Below are 22,466 nucleotides of genomic sequence, written 5' to 3'. Positions count from 1 at the left end.
ATGCAAATGTTATATTCCAATCAAATGCACAACTACAAATTGGGGAATAGCTGGCTAGGCAGTAGTACTGCTGAAAAGGATCTGGGGGTTACAGTGGATCACAAACTGCTTATGAATCAGCCATGTGATGCAGTTGTGAAAAAGGCTAATGCCATTTGGGGGTGTATTAACAGGCATGTTGTATGTAAGACATGGGAGGTCATTGTAGGAATGATATCAGGAGGGCCAAATCGCACCTGGAGCTGCAGCTAGCCAGAGATGTCAAGAGTAACAAGAAGGGTTTCTTCAGGTATGTTGGCAACAAGAAGAAAGCCAAGGAATGTGTGGGCCCCTTACTGAATGAGGGAGGCAACCTAGTGACAGAGGATGTGGAAAAAGCTAATGTACTCAATGCTTTTTTTGCCTGTTTTCACTAACAAGGTCAGCTCCCAGACTGCTGCGCTGGGCATCACAAAATGGGGAAGAGATGGCCAGCCCTCTGTGGAGATAGAGGTGGTTAGGGACTATTTAGAAAAGCTGGACGTGCACAAGTCCATGGGGCCGGACGAGTTGCATCCGAGAGTGCTGAAGGAATTGGCGGCTGTGATTGCAGAGCCATTGGCCATTATCTTTGAAAACTCATGGCGAACCGGGGAAGTCCCAGATGACTGGAAAAAGGCTAATGTAGTGCCAATCTTTAAAAAAGGGAAGAAGGAGGATCCTGGGAACTACAGGCCAGTCAGCCTCACCTCAGTCCCTGGAAAAATCATGGAGCAGGTCCTCAAAGAATCAATCCTGAAGCACTTGCATGAGAGGAAAGTGATCAGGAACAGCCAGCATGGATTCACCAAGGGAAGGTCATGCCTGACTAATCTAATCGCCTTTTATGATGAGATTACTGGTTCTGTGGATGAAGGGAAAGCAGTGGATGTATTGTTTCTTGACTTTAGCAAAGCTTTTGACACGGTCTCCCACAGTATTCTTGTCAGCAAGTTAAGGAAGTATGGGCTGGATGAATGCACTATAAGGTGGGTAGAAAGCTGGCTAGATTGTCGGGCTCAACGGGTAGTGATCAATGGCTCCATGTCTAGTTGGCAGCTGGTATCAAGTGGAGTACCCCAAGGGTCGGTCCTGGGGCCGGTTTTGTTCAATATCTTCATAAATGATCTGAAGGATGGTGTGGATTGCACTCTCAGCAAATTTGCGGATGATACTAAACTGGGAGGAGTGGTAGATATGCTGGAGGGGAGGGATAGGATACAGAAAGACCTAGACAAATTGGAGGATTGGGCCAAAAGAAATCTGATGAGGTTCAATAAGGATAAGTGCAGGGTCCTGCACTTAGGACGGAAGAACCCAATGCACAGCTACAGACTAGGGACCGAATGGCTAGGCAGCAGTTCTGCGGAAAAGGACCTAGGGGTGACAGTGGACGAGAAGCTGGATATGAGTCAGCAGTGTGCCCTTGTTGCCAAGAAGGCCAATGGCATTTTGGGATGTATAAGTAGGGGCATAGCGAGCAGATCGAGGGACGTGATCGTTCCCCTCTATTCGACATTGGTGAGGCCTCATCTGGAGTACTGTGTCCGGTTTTGGGCCCCACACTTCAAGAAGGATGTGGATAAATTGGAGAGAGTCCAGCGAAGGGCAACAAAAATGATTAGGGGACTGGAACACATGACTTATGAGGAGAGGCTGAGGGAGCTGGGATTGTTTAGCCTGCAGAAGAGAAGAATGAGGGGGGATTTGATAGCTGCGTTCAACTACCTGAAAGGGGGTTCCAAAGAGGATGGCTCTAGACTGTTCTCAATGGTATCAGATGACAGAACGAGGAGTAATGGTCTCAAGTTGCAGTGGGGGAGGTTTAGATTGGATATTAGGAAAAACTTTTTCACTAAGAGGGTGGTGAAACACTGGAATGCGTTACCTAGGGAGGTGGTAGAATCTCCTTCCTTAGAGGTTTTTAAGGTCAGGCTTGACAAAGCCCTGGCTGGGATGATTTAACTGGGAATTGGTCCTGCTTCGAGCAGGGGGTTGGACTAGATGACCTTCTGGGGTCCCTTCCAACCCTGATATTCTATGATTCTATGATTGATTGTCCTACTCTATTCAGCACTGGTGAAGCCTTAGCTGGAGTACTGTGTCCCATTATGGGCACCACACTTTAAGAAAAATGTGGAGAAATTGGAGAGAGCCCAGAGGAGAGCAACAAAAATAATAAAAGGTTTAGAAAACCTGACCTATCAGGAAACGTTTAAAAAAACAAAACAAATGGGCAGGTTTAGTCTTGAGAAAAGAAGATTGAAGATGAACCTGATAACAGCCTTGAAAGGTGTTAAGGGCTGTTATAGAGAGGATTGGGGTCACTGTTCTCCATGTCCACTGTAGGTAGGTCAAGAAGTAATGGGCTTAATCTGCAGCAAGGGAGATTTAGTTTAGATATTAGGGGGGAAAAAATCCAGCTCTAAGGGTAGTTAAGCTCTGGAATAGGCTTCCAGGGGAGGAATCCCTGTCATTTTGGACTAACACCTATCAGGGATAGTCGAGGTTTACTTGGTCCTGCCTCAGCTCAGGAGGCCGGACTTAATGACTTCTAAAGGTGATTCCAGCCCTACAGTTCTATTGTTCTGTTTGGTTTTACCCCTCCATCGCTATTGGCCATTCCATAGACTCTGTAGTAAATTTCATAACATTGAGCATTATTGACCATGTTACACAGCACAGCGCTAGGCTCCTGAACCCCTGTCCCAACATGTACTGTTCCAAAGGAATCTGGAGGATTCTTTTACGCTTAATTTATGGTGCCTCCAGACTGCTTCTTTTAGCATTCTGGCTGGAGGCTACTGAGTAGAGCTTGTAAGTCGGCTGCATAATGCCACCTGTTTCCCTCTGCCTTTTAAGTCCTTCTGCAACAAGATAATGAAAATCACCCTTATCTACACACACACTTTTCTGTGTCTATATTATAAAAAGAAAGCAGTCCCCCAACAGTCCTTCACTCCACTACATCCTCCCTAACGCCATCTCTTGCCAACAAAAGAAAACATCCTTTGTTTTTTAAACAAAGCCCTGAACAAGTAATCCTTGAAGAGTGTTAAGTCATTTAGCCAGTTGTGCCTCTAAGCTACAGTATTGATTTGCACTATGCTTTGCTGCTGAACCATTGACGTGAGCTCCCTTCCACCCCAAAGGCTTCCTCCTGGCTATTCAGAGCTGCTCAGTAAGACCGAGCTGCATAAACCTGTTGTGCCAGCAAAAGTTGTTCATTTAACTGTCACGTCCTTAGCAAAGTGTTTCCCCAAGCCCTATGGTTTGCAGGTTTGAACCTCATGCTAATATCCCTAGGTCAGGGAGAAGATTCAGATCATATGCATAAGGTCAAAAATACCATATAACCCTTGGATGAACACTTTTCACAAAACGATCACTCATATCTGACCCTTCAGTTCTTATCCTCAAAGGAAACCTACCTAATACCTTCAAAAGATGAACCTGGAAGCTTAAATTTATAACTTTGATAGACACTAAAATTATGGACTTAATAAAGACACTGGATTCATGGCTTTGTAGGGGGGTGGGCAGGGGCTCCCTCATGTCTCTTCCAGACCCTGCTTCCGGTCCTGTATCACGTCTTTCTTCCCACTGCACCCTAGAAGATGCCCAAAGGGGGTGTTCTTTGAGTAAACACATGAAAAAATCCTCTCCCCTCTTCCTTCCTTTATTAGAGAGGAGAGTCTGTAGGAACACAAAGAGAGGCAAGGATGACCTAAATCTTCGGCAGTATTCCTGGGTCAGCCCCTTGGGCTTAGTCTAAAATGCATCTCAGTGGTGATGTGAGAATGTTATTCTCCTCTCCCTTCACATACCCCACCTTTCAAGCTGGAAAAGCTGTTCTGGGGCAGTTTGTCTCCATCTCCGATCTCCCATGAAAAGAAATCAGCATTAGCATGGTCCTTTCCCATCCAGTGTTGTACTCTGAAACTGTAGAGTGGTAGCAAAAGGTTTCATCTCATTGTGCATAGATTTGTGTCTTTCATGGTATGGATCCAGAATAGGGGAGCGTGATCTGTTAACAGGGAGAAGGATTGGCTGTAAGTCCCACATCCAGGAGAGCTTTTAATACAGCCTTTAAGTGCTATAGGTGGTCTTACCATATAGGACTATAGAGGATGTCCTCTATGTAGGCAGCAGCATATTGCTGTGGGGGGTGACAATCCTATTCATAATCTTTTGGAAAGTCACAGCAGTTCCATGGAGGCCAAAAGGCATAGTCTTGAATTGGAAGTGCCTGAAAGAGGTGGAGAGAGCTTTTTTGTCTTGCAAGGAAGGGGATAAAGGAATCTGCCAATACCCTTTTGTTAGGTTGATATTGCTCAGGTGTTTTGCCGTTCCCACCTGCTCTAGTAACTCTTCTACCCTTGGCATTAGGTAAGCGTTGAATTTCAAGATGGAATTGACCTGTCTAAAGCCAATGCAGAACTGAACCAAACTCTATGGTTTGGGAACAAAAACTATTGATTCCACAATTACCCTCATCTCCAGCATGGCTCGTACTTCCTCTCGGGCTGTATCCCACATCCTCTGTGGCAGTGGTCTAGGGCTCTCCCTGACCAGCTGGCCTGGGGTGATTTCTAGATGACGCTGGACCAACTGTGTTCTTCCTGGGTGCATGGAGAATACAGTTGTGAAGTCCTCAATCAATTGAAGGAGCTACTTTCTTTGCCCAGGGAAGAGCCCCTCAGCCCCGGGACTGTTATGAATTCTTGGACACTGGGTACTTAGGTCCCTAATTCAAGTTCAGTCAGAAAGGGAGTTACCAGCAGGGCCTCCCACATTTTCCAGCGATTGAGAAGATTCACATGATAGATCTTAATATGCCGGCCTGACCTGCCTGTCACTGGGCCATTAATTTAGACTTGGCTGAGGGTAGTAGCAACAGGACATGGTTGCCTGGGTGGAAAGTCCATGGTTGTGTCCCTGTATTGTAATTTTTTTTCCTGGGTGTGTTGGGCCTTTCTCAAATTCTCTCTGCCTGTTGAACACCCCTATGTTTATGATTTGGTCCCTTAATTGTAAGATATATTGAAGTACACTTAAGTCCCCTGCATCTTGTTCCTCCCAACCTTCTCATAGCAAGTCCAAGATTCCTCAAGTTTGATGACCGTAAAGCAGCTATGGGGAAGAACCCCACAGATGCTTGCGGAGCCTCCCTTACGGCAAACTGGAATGGTGAGAGTAGCTGGTCCCACTGCCTGGGATTGTCACTGACAAAGCATTTCAACATTCCCTTCAGCATCCTATTAAATCGCTCTACTCGGCTGTTGGTCTGCAGGTGGTACACCAAGGTTTTTAGGAATGTGACCTTCAGAAGGGAGCATAATTCACTCATCAGTTGGGAGGAGAAGCTAGTGCCTTGATCTGTTAATATTTCATAGGGAAATCCCACGCATGAGAAGAGCTTCAAGAGTTCTGGAGCGATCACAGTAGCTTTGACAGAGAGCAGAGGAACAGCCTCCGGGTACCTGGTTGTATAGTTGACAATCACTAATGTGTACTGATGCCAAAACGCAGTTTTTTCTAGGGGCCTAACTATGTCTATTCTGATTTTCTCAATGGGTGTTTCAATCAAGGGCAGAGGGACCAAGGGTGCCTTAGGGGTCCTGTTACTGTTGTCCAGCTGACGTTCTGGGCAGGAGGAACAGTATTCTCTCACCTCATGATGCACCCCCAGCCAGTAGAATTGAGCAAATACCCAAGACGTTGTCTTCTCACTGGGCGTCCAGCATATGGGATATCATGTGCAAGCTGCAACACCGCCCATTGGTACTCGTGCAGCACCAGCCGCTGGGCGCTCACTACCCCAGTTTGTTGATCCCATTCAATTCAATACAAGCGCTCCGTGGTTCACTGTAGGGTTCTTCCTTTGCTGTTGCACAAAATTTCTGCTCTGTAATAGGGTTCCCAGGTTCTGACTGCTTACCTCTTCTTTCCCTGTGGGTGTCAGAGGCCATGTTGCTTAGGACATTCCTTCTTCAGGATCATTGTTTCCACCAAGGCTCACCAAGTTCAGGGAACTGGTTTTGCTGATGGGTCTGGATTCTCATTCACTCTCCAGACTTGAGGATTAAAGACTCCCTAGGAAAAAAGCCAGCCCTGCCCTATGATTATGAGGTAGGATACTTTTTTGGCTAGGGGTTATCATTACCACTGAGGTATGAGCTCCCCTTGTCAATGGTAGCTGCTGGCTCAGGTAGGTTTTGACATCACTATGCAGGTAGATTGTATTCTTAGGGGAGTTGTCATCTTCCACCCTGAAGGCCTGAACCACTGCCTGACTACAACCAGAATCTAAGAGTCCTTGAACCCTCTTCCCTTGGACCATCACCAGTACTGTCAACTTGGGGAGGGGGTCTTTTTCCATGTCCAGGTTTCTGCTGTCCAGCCCTGGGCATATTCACATTCCATAAGAGGAACTCTCCCTCTTTATGTGTCCTGTCTGCCCACAAGAATAGCACGTTAAATGGCTGGTGCTTCTGACATCTTTCCTCGGTGATGTTGGGTCTGGTCGTGGCAACCGTGGCAGCGGGACTGTAAGTCCTGATCCCATTGTTTGAGGTTCCTGGCAGTCCTGTGGATGATGATGTATCTGTGCCTGACCACCTTGCCTTACAGGGACTACTCATAGTCCAAGAAGTGGAAGGATCTTTTCAGGGCTGGGTCCTTCAGAGAGATTGTTGCTGATTCTGGCTCACCCCAGCCCCCTCAGTGGTCTCCCACCCTATGGAGGCCTTGGGTTTTTCTGCCTCTAATGATCTTTCAGCTTCAACAAAGTCCTCCGTTAGCCATGCCACATCTGATAATGTCCTCAGGCAGTGCTGTAGTACCCACTCCTTGCCTTTCACAGGTGATATCTTTATGAAGTGTTCTGTTGTGATGGCTTTGGTCACCTGGGCCTCTGATTGCTCCTCCAGATGGAGCCACTTCCAAGTGTTTTCTGTGCCTTTGTGCTACTATCTGGGGTCTCGCCCCCTTGGGGTAGTTCTCGGCTCTAAACCATTGATGGTAGGTCTCTTTGGAAATATCCAAGCACTCCAAAATGGCAGACTTTACTTGTTTGCAGTCTTTTGCGCTCTCTAAATCCTGATTATGATAAATTTCATGGGCCAGATCTGGCAAGTATGGGGCCAGAATCAAAGCTGCTTGTTCTGGGGGCCAGTGGGCTGCTAGTGTTCACATGCAGCTAGGAAGGCTTCAGAGCCATCATCTAGCGCCATCTTGGTTAGCTTTACTGGTACTGGTGGGGGAATCCCCTCGGCAGATACATGGCCGGCTGGAACGCTTTGGTGGCATAGGGCTGGTGCTATCTGCTGTATCCTTTCCTTTTGAAATTCCTGCTGCTGGGCCATCAGTTGCCTCAGCAGCTGTTGTTGCTGTGTGATCTGAACTGGCTGCTGCGTGGCCCACGCCTGCAGCAATTGTGGTTGGAACTGCTGTTGCTGAGAAGGTTGCTGGTGATGCATCTCTGCTAAGCACTTGTACCACAATGCTGCTTCCATCTTGCACGGAGCAGCTGGGCTCTATCCCCTCGAAGGCTTTTTTTTTTGAAACCCTTATATCACGTGTGGCTATGCCCACATTCTTCACCATTTTCAGGGGGGCAGGGGCTCCCTCAAGTCCCCAGGCCCAACTTCTAGTCCTTTTAAATGTCTTTCTCCCCTGCCGGCGGATGCCCAAGGGGGGTCCCTCAAATAAACAAACTAAAAAAAACTCCTCTCCCCTCTTCCTTTCCTTAGGAGGGGGGAGTCCATAGGAAAACAAAGAGAGGCAAGGGTGACTTGGATCTCAGACACTCTTTCTGGGTCAGCCCTTTGGGCTTAACTTTAGAAATTTGGGGGTGGTTCTCTGGCCAATATAGGGAATTGGAGCATAATCCCCAATGAGCAGGTATTTGGGTGTGGCCGTTCATGCAGGTCACAGTAAACACAAATGACCAAATTCTTGTCCTTAGATGCGTGTCCCTTTAAAATCAGGGGAAGCCAGTGCTTGTGCATTGGAAGAGAGAATTTGGTCCAAAGAAGAGTCTGTAAATGTTTGTTCTCTTCAAGAAAATGCCTCTATCATCTGGAGCATAATGAAAGATTAAAAAGCACATAAAATCAATCTGTCTCTTAGGCACAGTCATGCTGTATAGAGCTAAATTATCCCTATCAAGATTCAGAGCCTATGGATTCCTGCTGTTAATATGCAGGAGAGCAAAGCATCAGCCAGTACTGCAAGGTGGAGCAATACGGTTTCTCTGAGATTTCTCCCCCCCGCATCTCTCTCTTAATTTGTGGAAGTGCAACGTTAATTGAACAGTATACAGTAAAACACACCCTGATCGCCAAGCAGTCCATCTCAAAAGTGTCTTATGATATATTGTTCTCTGATCATGCTTACCTGATCATGTGGCATTGGGACCAACATCTACATGTGAGTAAGTTTGGAGAGGTGACTTTTTTCATGGATCTTAGTTCAGAGTTGTGTTGCCAAAAGTCCAAAATTTCACAGCAAGCATAATCAGTCTGAAAAGGATATTTTGCTCTCGAAACAGAAATGCAGACTGCAGCCTCAGTGAAGATAATGGGAAAGCCGCAGAAGTTTCAAGAGCAAAACACTGGAAACTGTTGAACAGAGTATTACTATGAACTATTTTTGCCGTCATTGTTCATTGATATTAATGTCTCAGCCCACTTCTCGGGGGACAGGTGTCCTCATTACAAATATGTATCCTTGTGGTTAGAAGCAGACTATTAATTTAGACCATAAACCATAGAGACTAAGCTGCCCTTTCACCCCAGAGAGCTTGTTTTCACTAAGATATTTAATCATGTTTAAACTATTTTAACAACCAAGTTAAATGACATGATTCTGAGCACAATTACCTGGTCATGCACACAAGGACCAGTCATATTCAACATCATGACTGCCAGTTGTGGGGAAAACCTGGCCTGAATACCATTTACCTAGGACTCACAGGCAGCATGCCAAACATGACTTGTTCTTGTCTGTGCTGACCAGTCAGTATCCTGTCAGCAAACTCCACTGTTATTAGGATTACAATTACCATCTATTATATGTATTACGGTAGCATCTGGAGGAGATGGATGCTGAGCAGATAGGTAAGGAAGAAGGAAGTCTGTGCCCCAAGGCACAGTCTAAATGCCAGGTGGGATGCAGCAAGTGGATAAAACAGGCAAACTGGGTGGGGATGGGTTAAGAGGACAAGGTAATATGATGAAGAGAGCTTAGCAGAACAGTAGATGTCACCGTTCATCATTTGCTCATCCAAGAGGGAAAAAAAATCAAGTTTAAAGCAGGATGAAATTTCCCAGGAAAGACCAGGTCAGGGAGGGTGCAGCGTGAAGGAACATTTACAAGGAGCAGCAAGAATTGCCACTTCATACTGAGTTCTCAACAGAGGACTTCAGTCTCCAGGGATGTCAACCTGGCACTGTATTCCCTGAAAACATATTTAAAATTTGACCGTAGGATAATTGCTGTGTATTATGACTGTCCTGAGGTGCTTGTATTTCTTTGTAGCTTTGCATTTCTTTGCAGACTTGACACCAAAAGCAAAACCCTTACGTTCCTCTCTCTTGTTTCAGGGGGAACAGCTTCCAGACAGAAGGGTTTCCTGGGATGCATCCGCTCTTTACATTTAAATGGGCAGAAACTGGACCTGGAAGAGAGGGCTAAAATGACCCCTGGAGTCAAGCCTGGCTGTCCGGGACACTGTAGCAGTTATGGTAATCTCTGTCACAATGGCGGCAAATGTGTGGAGAAGTACAACGGTTATTTCTGTGACTGCACCAGCTCTCCCTACGAAGGGCCCTTCTGCAAGGAAGGTAGGTAGCATGGCTGGCTCCATGCACTCTCCTTGCAGCTCTTGGCAACCTCTATGTTTCTAAATTGCAACTAGGCCCAGCTCACCAGGGATTCTTCCCTTATCAGTTCCCACTTGAATACAACTTGGCTCACCAACGTTTGCCCAATTGAGAGGAGACCATTCCATGTGACAGAGTTGTCACATTGACCTCCTCAGATATTGTAAGCGGGGCTACTGTAAAGGTTGCCTGGCACTTCCCATTCTAAGACTCTGTTTTCAGTTGCTTATAAATTTACAAACTTTAACAGTTCAAGCTGATTTTTTTCCATGATAGGTGTCTTCCTCAGGCTGAATATGTTTGGAGAATTTCAGCCAAAATGGTATAGTTATTTCCAAAAATGGAGCTAGGGAAAATACTTTGTTTTGCCCATGTTAAATAATCTTGAGACCTTTCCTTTGAACAGCTCTACTGCCCGCATGTTTTTGGAGCAGGGACTTGAAATTTGATAGGCAGGTGGCTTTTGTGCCTTTTGCTATCCCTATGGAAATCCACCCAAATGTGACCAAGTTATAAGCCTTTGAAAAATTGCAGTTTGCACATGCTCAGTAGAGACTACTTTGATTTTAACAGTTAAATGTCTGCAGATTCTTTCCTCAGCACCTCACACTCCTAGCATTGACCAGACTCTGCATCTGTCATCCCCCCAGAACCACTGAACATGTTCCCATGTAAAAAATAGTATGTGATCTTGTAATTAAAGGGCATAATTATAATGAATATGCAGAAAAGGGCTAAATTAAGGTTACACAGACACCCTTAATTTTAACATTTCCTAACTTTTGAGTGCTTGATGTTGTGTGAGGTCTTTGGAATCGATGTTATGGAAATAGGTTCATGTCTATATTTAGTAAAAATATTGAATACTGGTTTATTGTTATATTTGTGTGTCTTGTTAATAATGATACAAATTAAACAATAGGCAAAATGGAAGCTGCCCCTTTAAGAGTAGAGAGGTGGCATAGTGAGGGGGCTGGAATGCTCAGTGTGTCTTCAGTAGGCATGCTGCTGCTGCAAGAGGAGGCTGCTTCTGGGCTATGCTGCAAGAGAAGGTCTCCACCAGCAGTAGGCTCTTAAAGAAAAAGGTCTGAATTCCCAGAACAAGGAAAGTTGTCCTGGAAAAGCTGTCTTGTGATCAGTGGTGCAACATTTGCAACCTTAGTAATATTCTTTTAACATAGTTTTTTGTGTGTAATATATATTCGCCATCCAGGCAGTTCTTAGGAAAAAAGAGATCGGGGTGAAAGGATACGTTTCAGGGAAGTGACGGCAAGAAGCCCTTAACCAGATGTTTCCCATAAATCAAAAAGAACTGATTAAATGTGATTTGGAAAAAAACCACAATTGTAATTCACATAATCTTCCTCTACTTCTAAATCACAGCCAGTTTGTATGTGAGCATATTTATTTTGGTTGTCTCTCCATATGTTTGGTTGTCTCTCCAATGCCATATGTTTAATCACTGGGTTGGACCCTCTTCTGGTGTAAATCGGCTTAGTTCTCTGGAATTCAGTGGAACTATGCCCACTTATGTGAATTGCAGATCTGGCACTAAGGTTGGAATAGGCACTAAGGTTGGAATAAATACCAGTGTCCTGTTCAGAGGTGGGTACAGATACTATGGGAAAGTACTGTTGGAATTAGCCTACGGCTACCCAGTAAATAGTAGAAGATGTCACCCTCCAACTGCTGTCGTCATCTAAATATATTTTGTGGCTAGACCATTTTATGCATGTGACACAAACACAAAGTCTGTCCCCTGGACCTGACCACATATAGCTAGACTTCTCAGTTCCTTAGGACCTAGACATATCTCTTAACTACAGTACCTTTGTAAATGTGGACTGTTAATAGTTGTTTATTTGAAAGGAAGGAACATATATGGGCTAATTTCTAGCCAGTCCTTCAAAGGTCGGGTAGGGTAGAAAGAGGACAAAAGGGCTTCAAACCCAGAGCAGACCTGCAGAACTCTGCTGCTACCACCCCAATAGTTTAAGGTGGGGTCTGGCTCCAGCTCGCATCCTCAGTGGTTTTCTATGGGCAACCAGGCTGAAAGTACTAAGAGGGTCTCTCCAAGTGCCTGGAAGCAAGCCAGGATGGAAGTCCTTATTGTAGAATCTGTAAGGAACATTCTGCAGCATCCTCCTCTCTGAGAGATGCTCTTCTGTGGTGGTCTGCCTGTGTCTGCCACGTCCATGGAGAATGACTCAAGCACCTGTACTTGGCTTCTACAGCTCCGGGTGCATCTTTCCCCTACCCTACTCTGGTGCTCCTCACAGGAACAGAGACATGTGTGGCTTACTCAGACAGCCTGACTTGTGAAATTCAAATCAGAGATTCACGTCTGCACCTTTAGAAAGATTTGGGGTGGGTGGGGATTGCAGATCTGATGGTTTGGTTCAGGCCTATGTCCAATTGTAAGATTTGAAAATGCACCATTTGAAATAGATCCCTTGGTTTATGCATTATTTTCAGAGGTTTCTGCAGTGTTTGAAGCTGGCACCTCAGTTACGTATATTTTCCAAGAGCCTTATCCAGTGACAAAAAATACAAGTACTTCATCCTCTGGCATTTATGCAGACGCCATTATGTCCAAGGAAAACATTGCATTTAGCTTCCTGACAGCACGTGCTCCGAGCCTCCTGCTCTACATCGACACCTACTTTCATGATTATTTGGCTGTGATTCTCTCCAAAAATGGTAAGCATTTATGATTATGAGTAATGCCATCCTGACTGTATTAATAGTTACTATGGGGACAATACCGAATTCGGGGCTGTTCTCAACTGGATTCTGTGGCTGCAGCTTTATCCGTTTCAATTCATGTAAGCAGTCATCGTTCTTGCTTATATCAGTTTAGTTTGCATGCAGTGCTTCACTCGCTTATTCAGTCCTTGAATAATCATGTTGCTGGAGCTTAAAAGTGCCTTGACTTTCATTCAGCATGGCTATACAGTTGCATTTCCTTACTATTTATCCCATGCTGAAATCTATTAGGCCGACTAGATAAGAAGATGAGAAAGTCTCTGCATGTACTTGACACATGTATATACTGTTGTCTTATCTTTTACCACCTCTGTTGGTATGTGTATTGCTCCTTCGTGTGCCCTTTGAACCACCTCTGAGCATGGCCAGTTGCAGAGTAGTGATGAATACTAAATTCAGCAAAAATTGAGGTTTTCTGGCTTCATTAACCAATCGCATCAGGTGCAAATCTGTTTGATATTAGAAAATATTTGGAGGAGGTTTCCAGGGGCATCTAAAGGATTTAGGAGCACAAGTCGCATCGATTTTCAGTGGGACTGCTGCTCTAAATCCTTTAACTTTTGAAAGTCCCACGGTTGGTAAATATCGCAAGCAGCCACATGGCAGGTTTTGGATTGTCTGTAAAGTATCAAGTACAGAAACTTGGGAATTGGTTACTAAGCATATTTGGGATTCAATAATTTCCCGTCTAACTCCCCTACTTCCACATTGCTAGATGGTAAGTGGACAGAATGTGGAGGGATATTGTGCTACTTTCCACATGGAATAATTTTCTCCCTGTCCCTCTTCTGGCTTTTGCCCCTTGTTTTATCATTTTTATCTCATGTCCTTTTTTTTTTCTCAGTGTCATTGTAATGGAAATTATTTTCATTGGAATAATGTTCAGATGTGTTACGCTTCCCTCTTGTAGCTGGTTTATGCTTGCCATAAAGCTACTGGACTATGAATAACAATGTCCTTTGCAATGATAAAAGTGATCGTGACTCCTTGTCCGTTACTGGTTCTTTCTCTGGGATATTTGCCAAGCACAGTAGTGTGTGGTGGAGGCAGGAGTGGTCCCGGTTGGGTAACTTATTTATTAAGGTCATACTCTCTGGTGAAGTGGATTGGGCCCTCTCCCCTCAGACTTGAGCAGTAGGACTCTTCACTGGTATTTCAGGATCCTTTACAGTTGTTATGAAAATAATGTGTTCATAGAACAGCCATCTACCGAGTAACACTTGAAAACCCAACTGCAGGCTAATGTTTCCAACACGTTCAAGCTACTGCTCACTACTTGTAATGTTCCCCTCCCGTCTGGCCTGCAGAATGGCAGGCAGCGTGAATTCCTAACTAATAATTCTATGTCACTAAGGAGAAGGATGATCCTAGGTGTTCCCAGGCTAAATGTGTTTTGCAACAGCTAAAATGGCTGAAAGTCTAATGAATGTTTATACTCTGTTGAAACTTTGCACAGTACACGCTGCAAAGTTAATAGGAATTGATAAAAATAATGAACAGTCTTATCTAACTCTTGCAGCACTTGCCATCCACGTAGCTGCAGAGGAGGTCAGTATCATTATCTCTATTTACCAATGGGAAAATGGAGGCACAGAGGCATTGAAGTGTCTTGTCCAAGGTCATCCAGCAGGCCACTGGCAGAGTCAACAATAGAATCCAGGTCTCCTGAGACCCTCTTCACTGTTCTGTCCACTAGGCAACACTTCTTCCCCCACAATAAGATCATGCTAGTGATCAGAACCTTAAAAGATCAGGTCCTCAGAGAGTAAGGCATAGATACATGATGTTCTGGGAACCATCATAACTCAGGAAGAGAGGAATTGCCATTCTGGGTCAGACCCATGGTCCATCTACTCCAGTATCCTATCTCCAATAGTGGACAGCACCAAGGTTCCTGGAGCCTCATAATGGACAATTATGAAAAAAACTCCCCCAGAGGAAGGTTCTTCTTAGCTCCTCTCAATTAGTGGTTGGCTGAAACATGAGCGCTTATAGGTAAAAATTTCAAAAGCATCTAAATGACTCAGGAGCTGAAGTCCCATTTCCAAAGATGACTTAAAGCACGTAGGATCCTAAGTCCCATTGACATCCTGCCCAGGATGGTGATGGTGAAATCTTCAGGGAGATTAGAGAGATTGCAAAAACCAAAAACCCAATAATAATGAGGGATTTCAGCTATCCCCATGCTGGCTGGAAACATGTTGCCTCAGGATGAGGATGAGGAGATAAAATTTCTAGATGCCATTAGTGACTGCTTCTTGGAAGCAGCTAATCCAGAAACCCACAAGGGGAGAGGCAATTCTTGATTTAGTCCTAAGTGGCGCATAGGATCTGGTCCAAGCGGTGAACATCGCTGAACCACTTAGTAATAGCAGTCATAATATAATTATATTTAACATACTTGGAGGGGGAGTAACAAAGAAACCCATCACAGTAGCATTTAACTTCAAAAAAGGGAACTATACATCAATGAGCAGGCTAGTTAAATGGAAATTAAAAGGAACAATCACCAAGAGTGAAAGGCTGGCAAGCTTCATGGAAACTTAAAAACCACCATCATGGAGGCGCAAACTATCCATATACCCCCAATTTATATATATATATATATATATATATATATATATATATATATATATATATATATATATATATATATATATATATATAAAATAAATAAATAAATAGACACACACACACCCCGCAAAAAAAAAGCTGCAGACTACAATAGGCAGTTATAGATCAGATTTTTCAAAGATGTATTTTTAAGTCAAATCCTAGTGAGAAAAAGAGAAAGGAACATAAACTCTGGCAAGTCAAGTGTAAAAGCATAAATTAGGCAGTCCAAAAAAGTATCTGAAGAGCAAATAACAAAAGACATAAAAAAAAAACCCCTAACAGCACGGTTTTTTTAAGTGCATCAGAAGCAGGAAGCCTACCAAACAGTAAGTGGAGTCACTGACCAATCAAGGTGCTAATGGGGCACTCAAGGAAGACAAGGCCATCAGTCTTCACTGCAGAGGACGTGAGGGAGATTCCCACTCCTGAGCCATTCTTTTTAGATGACAAATCTGAGCAACTTTCTCATATTGAGATGTCAGTAGAGGCAGTTTTGGAACAAATTGATAAATTAAACAGTAATAAGTCACCAGGACCAGACGGTATTCACCCAAGAGTTCTGGAATATGAAATTGTAGAATTACTAACTGTGGAAAGCAACCTAGCGCTTAAATTAACCTCTGCACCAGATGACTGGCAGATAGCTAATGTAATGCCATTGAAAATAAGTCTCCAGAGGTGATCCTGGAAATTACAGGCCAGTAAGCCTAACTTCAGTCCCAGGCAAACTGGTCAAAACTCTAGTAAAGCACAGAATTATCAAACACACAGATGAACATGATTTGTTGCAGAAGAATCAACATGGCTTATGTAAATGGAAATCATGACTCCCAATATATTAGAATTATTTGAAAGGGTCAACAAACATGTGGACAAGGGTGATGCAGTGGCCATAGTGTACTTGGACTTTCAGAAAGCCTTTGACAAGATCCCTCACCAAAGGCTCTTAAGTAAAGTAGGTAGACATGGGATAAGTGGATCAGTAACTGGTTAAACAATAGAAAACAAAGGGTTGGAATAAAGAGACATTTTTCACAGTGGAGTGAGGTAAATAGTGGGGTCCCCCAGAGATATGTATTGTCACCCGTGCTGTTCAACATATTCATAAATGATCTGGAAAAAGGGCTGAACAGTGAGGTGGCTACGTTTGCAGATGATACATTATTACTCAAGATAGGTCCAAAGCTGACTGTGAAGAATTACAAAGGAATCTCACAAAACTAGATGACTGGGCAATAAAGTGGCAGATGAAATTCAACACTGATAAATACAAAGAGATGCACACTGGAAAACATGATCCCCAATATATGTATACAATGAATGGGTCTAAATTAGTAGTTATCACTCAGAAAAGAGATTTTGGAGTCATTGTGGATAGTTCTCTGAAAACATCTGCTTTATGTGCAGCGGCAGTCAAAAATTAGGAAATGTTTAGATAAGAAACCAGAAAAGATCATAGTGCCAAGATAGAAATCCATGGTATGCCCACACCTTGAATACTGATAAATTAAACAGTGGATTTCTGGTCACCACATCTCAAAAAAGATATATTAGAATTAGAAAAAGTTCAGAGAGGTGCAACACAAATGATTAGGGGAGCTTCTGTATGAGGATAGTTGAGAAAGATGGACTGTTCAGCTTAGAAAAGAGACAATTAAGGGGGGGGAGGGATATGAGAGAAGTCTATCAAATCATGAATGGTGTGGAAAACGTGAATAAGGATGTGTTGTTTACCCTTCACAAAGCACCAGAACCAAGCGTCACATGACTAAATTAATAGGCAGCAGGTTTAAAACAAACAGAAGGAAGTACGACTTCACACAGTGCACAGTTAACCTGTGGAACTCATTGTCCAGCAATGTTGTGGAGGCCAAAATATAAGTGGGTTCAAAAAAGAATAAGAGAAGTTCCTGGAAGATAGGTCCTTGAATGGATATTAACCAATGTGATCATGGATGCTACCCCATGGTTTTGGTGACCCTAAACCTCTGACTGCCTGAAGCTGAGACTAGCTGAATGGGGATGGATCATTCAATATTTGCCCTGTTCTGTTCATTCCCTGTGAAGCATCGACACCAGCCACTATCAGAAGACAGGATACTGGGTTAGATGGGCCATTGGTCTGATCCTGTATGGCTATTCTTATGTAAAACTTGGGCTCTTTGTTCACATAGGTGTTTTTGAAAATCTTAATCTATATCTTTTTAAGTCCTATATAATGTAATTGTGCATCTTTTCATTTTTCATATAAACATTTAGTCCTTTTATGTAGGCTGCTATGCCCTTGGGATCAGCATCTCAGCCTCCGGTCTCTAGTTATAGTCATTTCAAAATTCACCTTTCTCTGGTCATTTTTCAAGGAGCATGGGACCTCAAAGCACCTGCACCTTGAGACACGGATGCATTAATCAAATTGCAAAGAAATTCTAGGTGCCATTAATTACTATGCGGGATAAAAATCATTATTCTGCCTCATTAAAGGTATCAAAATGGTTTCCATAGATCATTCACCGGATCTGTTGACCTTCAAGGATGACTGGGTAATTAGATTATATTGTATCCCAAAAGAGTATATCCTAAGTGAGAGCTGTAACACAGTAAATGGAGAAAATCTCTGAGTGAAGAAACCAATAAGGGATATTGCTATAGTTTAAGGGTATACAACTCTTTTTAGTCTTTCTAATTTCTTCTGTCACATGAAGAGTTTTGCATCCAACAACAGGCACCTGCTAAGAAAGACAATGTATTTCTTCACTCCAGTGCCAAATGTTTGATGTAACTTTCTGTTGCAAATTTCAGCAATCCCACCAAATAACCGACACCTTAGCATTGTTATCCATCTTGACCTCACTATTAAAATTGCCCACTTCAATATGATGAAAAAAGACTTGATAATTCCACTGGTATATCCTGATAATTCCAGATATATCCTGTCACTTACTCTCCCCTATTTAGAAAAAAAAATCAGATGAGAAATATAAACATGATGGGAAAAGATCTATAGGAAATGTGTCTCCAAACCTTTGATTTCCACTTTGCTTTTCCTATGGGTGCCATGTGATTCCTAATCCAGAAAGACGGCAGAGAGCCAGCATCAAAGTAAAGAGATAAAATCTCAAGCTCTATTCCAAAACGATTGAAAATTTATCTGGATTTATCATTTCATCTCATGAACTCAAGAACTTGAGCGATTTTTTTCTATTCAGTACCTATTGCCATCCCAGTGAGCTCCCTTTTCGATTTCTCCTCTAGCGAGAGAGACTCTGAAATTGCAAAGGAAAGATTAAAGATAGAAAAAAATACATCAGTTAAAACCAAAAGTACAGATGAAAACAGCTTGAGTCATTCTCCTGCCAGCTCTTTGATTTCCAGCTTACAAGAGCTGTAACTAGGTGAACCCAAGTGCCCTGTCATCCAGGGCCTTGAAATCTGCCAGGCTTTTTAATAAATGCATAATGAAAAAATAAACCCATGGTAGGTATCAGATAAATTAGCACACAGAAAAAAAAAAAGTCCAAGAGATGTAAAGCAGACATTTTCCAGATGAATTGTTTTTTTCATAAACTAATAATCCATGCTAACCTCCCTCCATTTCAAAGTCAGAAGCAGGCTTGTGTGAGCATTTTAAGTCTACCTGCTCCTGTCACCTTGCAAACATATTTACTTGAACCTGGAGCATCTTGTTCCTAACCAGAGCAAAGTCTTTATCATTTTTAAGCCACACAAAGGCAGTAAATTGAGGGCAAAGTTAAAATAAATCAACACGCACGTGTGCATACACATACACGCAGAAAGAAAGAAAGGTTTCGTTCTTTCTTTCTTCACAGCTTGCTGACCCTCCCACTTCTGCGTGGGTCCATATTGCTCAATCTTTTGTCTCTCATATTAAGGGCCACCATCCCTCACACTGAGTCATATCTAACTCTGAGAGTCATGCCTGGAGTGAGGTACTATGAAACGTGGCGGAATTGGACCCTAATAAGTTCTAGTGCTAATGCAATCTAATTATATGTCTATAGTGCCTTTTGGCCTAAAGGTTTCAGAGTAGTAGCCGTGTTAATCGGTATCAACAAAAATAACCAGAAGTCCTTGTGGCAGCTTAGAGTCTGTCAATGGTCTTTACAAATTAGATACAGGATGCACTTTGCCCACCATCAAATTGCAGCTCACAGAGTTTAGGACAGTAAATTAGGGGACAGGGTCATGGCAGGTAAGGTTAAGGTTAAGGACAGGGCATATTTAACAGGCAGGAGTAGAGGAAAGTGGTCAAATTGGGGCATATGGGCCATGGTTTTGTTTAGGGCAGTGGCTCTCCAACAGTGGTCTATGGCTGACTGATGAACACTTGCTGATTGTCCCTGGAGAGTTGGATGAACCATGACACAGGTGGTTCCTCCCTGCTTCTAGCTGCTGAATCACATGGACATACATGAATACTTCCCAGATATTGTTTGTTCATGCAAGCCATTGCTCTAGTTAACACAGGAAAATGATGTTATCTTTAGGGGACTTAGAGGGATGTAATCACACAGTGCAATCATGAATGGAAAAGGAGGTAGTCCAGGTAACTGTAAATAGGAGGTGAGATGATCCAAGGGAGAAGAAAAGGGGAATCAAAACTATTAAGGCTGGAGATAAAGTAAATCTCTGTGTAAATATGGTCCATGCTATGAGAGAGGAAATAAGTACATAATCTAGGAAGTCTCTCTTGCAAAACCATGCCACACATCATGGAATTTTTGATGGTGCAGAGAATGCACTTGCATGTATGTAGAAAATTGAGATGTTGACAAGAAGTTTCTATTGAAATCCAGTGTGACTAATTCTTAGAGGTAGTAGTGGTACTTGACTAGCAGGCATCCAAATGAGATTTGCTTATGGTCTCCTAAATCTTATTTGACTTATTTGAAAGGAGAGGCAGCCAAAAGCATTCAGCCAAGAACTCTGTTTGACAGATTTCTTTTTTGCTGTCCAAGAGGAAGGAGATGCAAGGTGGCTTCGTTAGCTCAATTCATGGAGCTATTTTATGCATTCAGAACACTTCAGGTTACTGAATGGTCAACAGATGCCCAAGAGATGCAAAGGGAACAGCTAGAGGATGGTAATTGGATTATATAAAGTGGAGAAAGAAGAGCAGCTGTTTGTAACTAATCTGTGTGCTGCATACATACAGACTGACATTGAACATATTGGCATCTGGGATAAAACCCAGGACCATTGGCTGCAAACAAAGAGGCTTCTAGTACTTGATTTTGAGCTGAAAAGAGAATCGTCATTAGCTGTTGCAAACAGTAGGCCTTTATCATCTAGAGCTCTTCCAGTAGAGGACAGTTTTCTACACACACCCTCTGGCCAGTATATTGCAAATGACAGGTCATTTGTTCAGACAAGGTGGGTGAAGATCTTTTATTGGACCAACTTCTGGTGGTGGGAGAGACAAGCTTTTGAGCCAACACAGAGCTCTTCTTCCAGTCTGGGAAAGGTACTCCTGGTGTCACAGCAAAATGCAAGGTGGAACAGACCGTTTAACATAAGTAGTTAACACTTATTATAAGGCACCATTCGAGGCAGAGTGTCCTGTTAATACCTCTGCAGTTATAGGACAAAAAGATGGGGTTAGTGGGTTACAGATTGTTGTAATAAGCCATAAATTGAATGCTTTTGTTCAATCCATGATTTTTAGAGTCTGGCAGAGTAATGAATTTAAGCTCCCAGGCTTGTCTTTTGAAAGGGTTTGGTGCTCTTTGAGTTGGTGTATCCTGGTCTGTGGTGAGCTTGCTTCTCTAGTATCCTGGGACTGACAAGGCTACAGATACATTGCCTAGGTCATTTGTTGTCTTGTTTGAGGAGCTGACCTCAGCTAGCATTGTAAAAAATGCTGTGTGAAGGCTTTTACATTTGAAGTGAAAATGCAGACTTTGTGTTTCTTTATTTCTATATACGGAAAGGCCAAACAGGCCAAAAAATGACCCCCCACAGAAGCCCTTGACACTAAAATCTTTGGCAACAAATGATGACTCTTTTAGCATGATAAAACCGGAACATTCATAAGAATGTTTAGAGGCAAATAAGTGAAGGTTGCAAAAAGCAAAATTTGGTGAGGAGCTGAGGAAAACTCCAATATCTACAAGATCCTACCAGGGAAAAGAAATTTACAAATTATAGAAATATGCAAATATTTCCTCTGAAATATACAGTGGTCTATATTTTGCTACAGAAATGCTGTCATGATAAAACCATTATTATTTATTTGTAGTATGATAGCATCTAGAACCCTAAGTGAGATCAGGGTCCCATTTTACAGATGGGGAACTGTGGCAGAGAGAGATTAAATGACTTGCTTGGCGTTAACCACAAAGTCTGTGGCAGAGCCAGGAACTGAACCCAGACCTCTTGAGTTCTGCTCTTAACCATGTCGTCCTTTCGCTGGTCATCACCATTTGTATGATGATGCAATGGCCTCAAATCTCATGAACAAGCTATTCTTGTATGTGGTAGGTTTGCTGATGGCTGTGAAACTCAAACTCTGCCCTGAGGCTTGCAATAAATCAAGCCAGGCTTGCTGATGTGAGAGTCAGACTTGTCCAAGCTCAGGAGCCAGCAAAGTCAATGAAACGTTAGGCAATATTCAGAAGGACCTAACGATAAGAGGCACAGGACATTGCCAGGGGATTAATGACCAGTTGGGTGATATTGGTGGACCGTGACACAAGCAAGGACCATTAACCTCAGACAAGTCATTAACAGGCAATGAACTAAGCATGATGGTTGAAGAAAACAGACATATGATTTTTATTTTTAAGTTTGATGCTTCATCTGTTGATCAAGAGACCTAATGAAATGTACAAATTGACTGTATCATCTTTCCAACCCATTCAGTTCATATTCCATCATGATCTCATTTCTGAACATTATTATTAATTACTGTGAGGCAAATCCCTGCTTGGACGGTGACTGTGTTGTAGAGATTGAAACTAGAATAGATAGAAGATAATAGCTTGAGTTTTGAAAATAACAGGCCAGATACACAACTGGGGTACATTGGTGTAATTCACTTGAAGTAAATGGAGCTCCACCAGTCTTCTCCAGCTGAGGACCTCAGCCTATTCTCCCCATGAGTCATTCGTGAAAGGTTAGCACTGTATTCATGTAGGAGAGAATAAACAGACTGCTTTTGCA

General features: G+C 43.0%; 1 protein-coding gene across 7 annotated transcripts in view; it reads left to right on the top strand.

Annotated features, from left to right (window-relative positions):
- CNTNAP5 (contactin associated protein family member 5) overlaps positions 1-22,466 on the top strand; it is a 421,643-nt gene that overhangs the window by 360,918 nt on the left and 38,259 nt on the right. For 6 of the 7 annotated variants that reach the window (XR_012154186.1, XM_073305029.1, XM_073305027.1 and 3 more), the window contains 2 exons: positions 9,627-9,866; positions 12,381-12,605. Coding sequence is in view for 6 of the 7 variants with exons in the window: in XM_073305029.1 (XP_073161130.1) it covers positions 9,627-9,866; positions 12,381-12,605 (465 nt within the window). In the remaining variant the exon portion in view is untranslated. The remainder of the gene's footprint in view (positions 1-9,626; positions 9,867-12,380; positions 12,606-22,466) is intronic. The other variant, XM_073305030.1, reaches the window with a different exon arrangement.

This window comes from Lepidochelys kempii, chromosome 11, assembly GCF_965140265.1.
Source record: "Lepidochelys kempii isolate rLepKem1 chromosome 11, rLepKem1.hap2, whole genome shotgun sequence".
NCBI lineage: Eukaryota > Metazoa > Chordata > Testudines > Cheloniidae > Lepidochelys > Lepidochelys kempii.
Note: the sequence above shows the minus strand (reverse complement) of the source record. Positions and strands in the feature narration are given on the sequence as shown.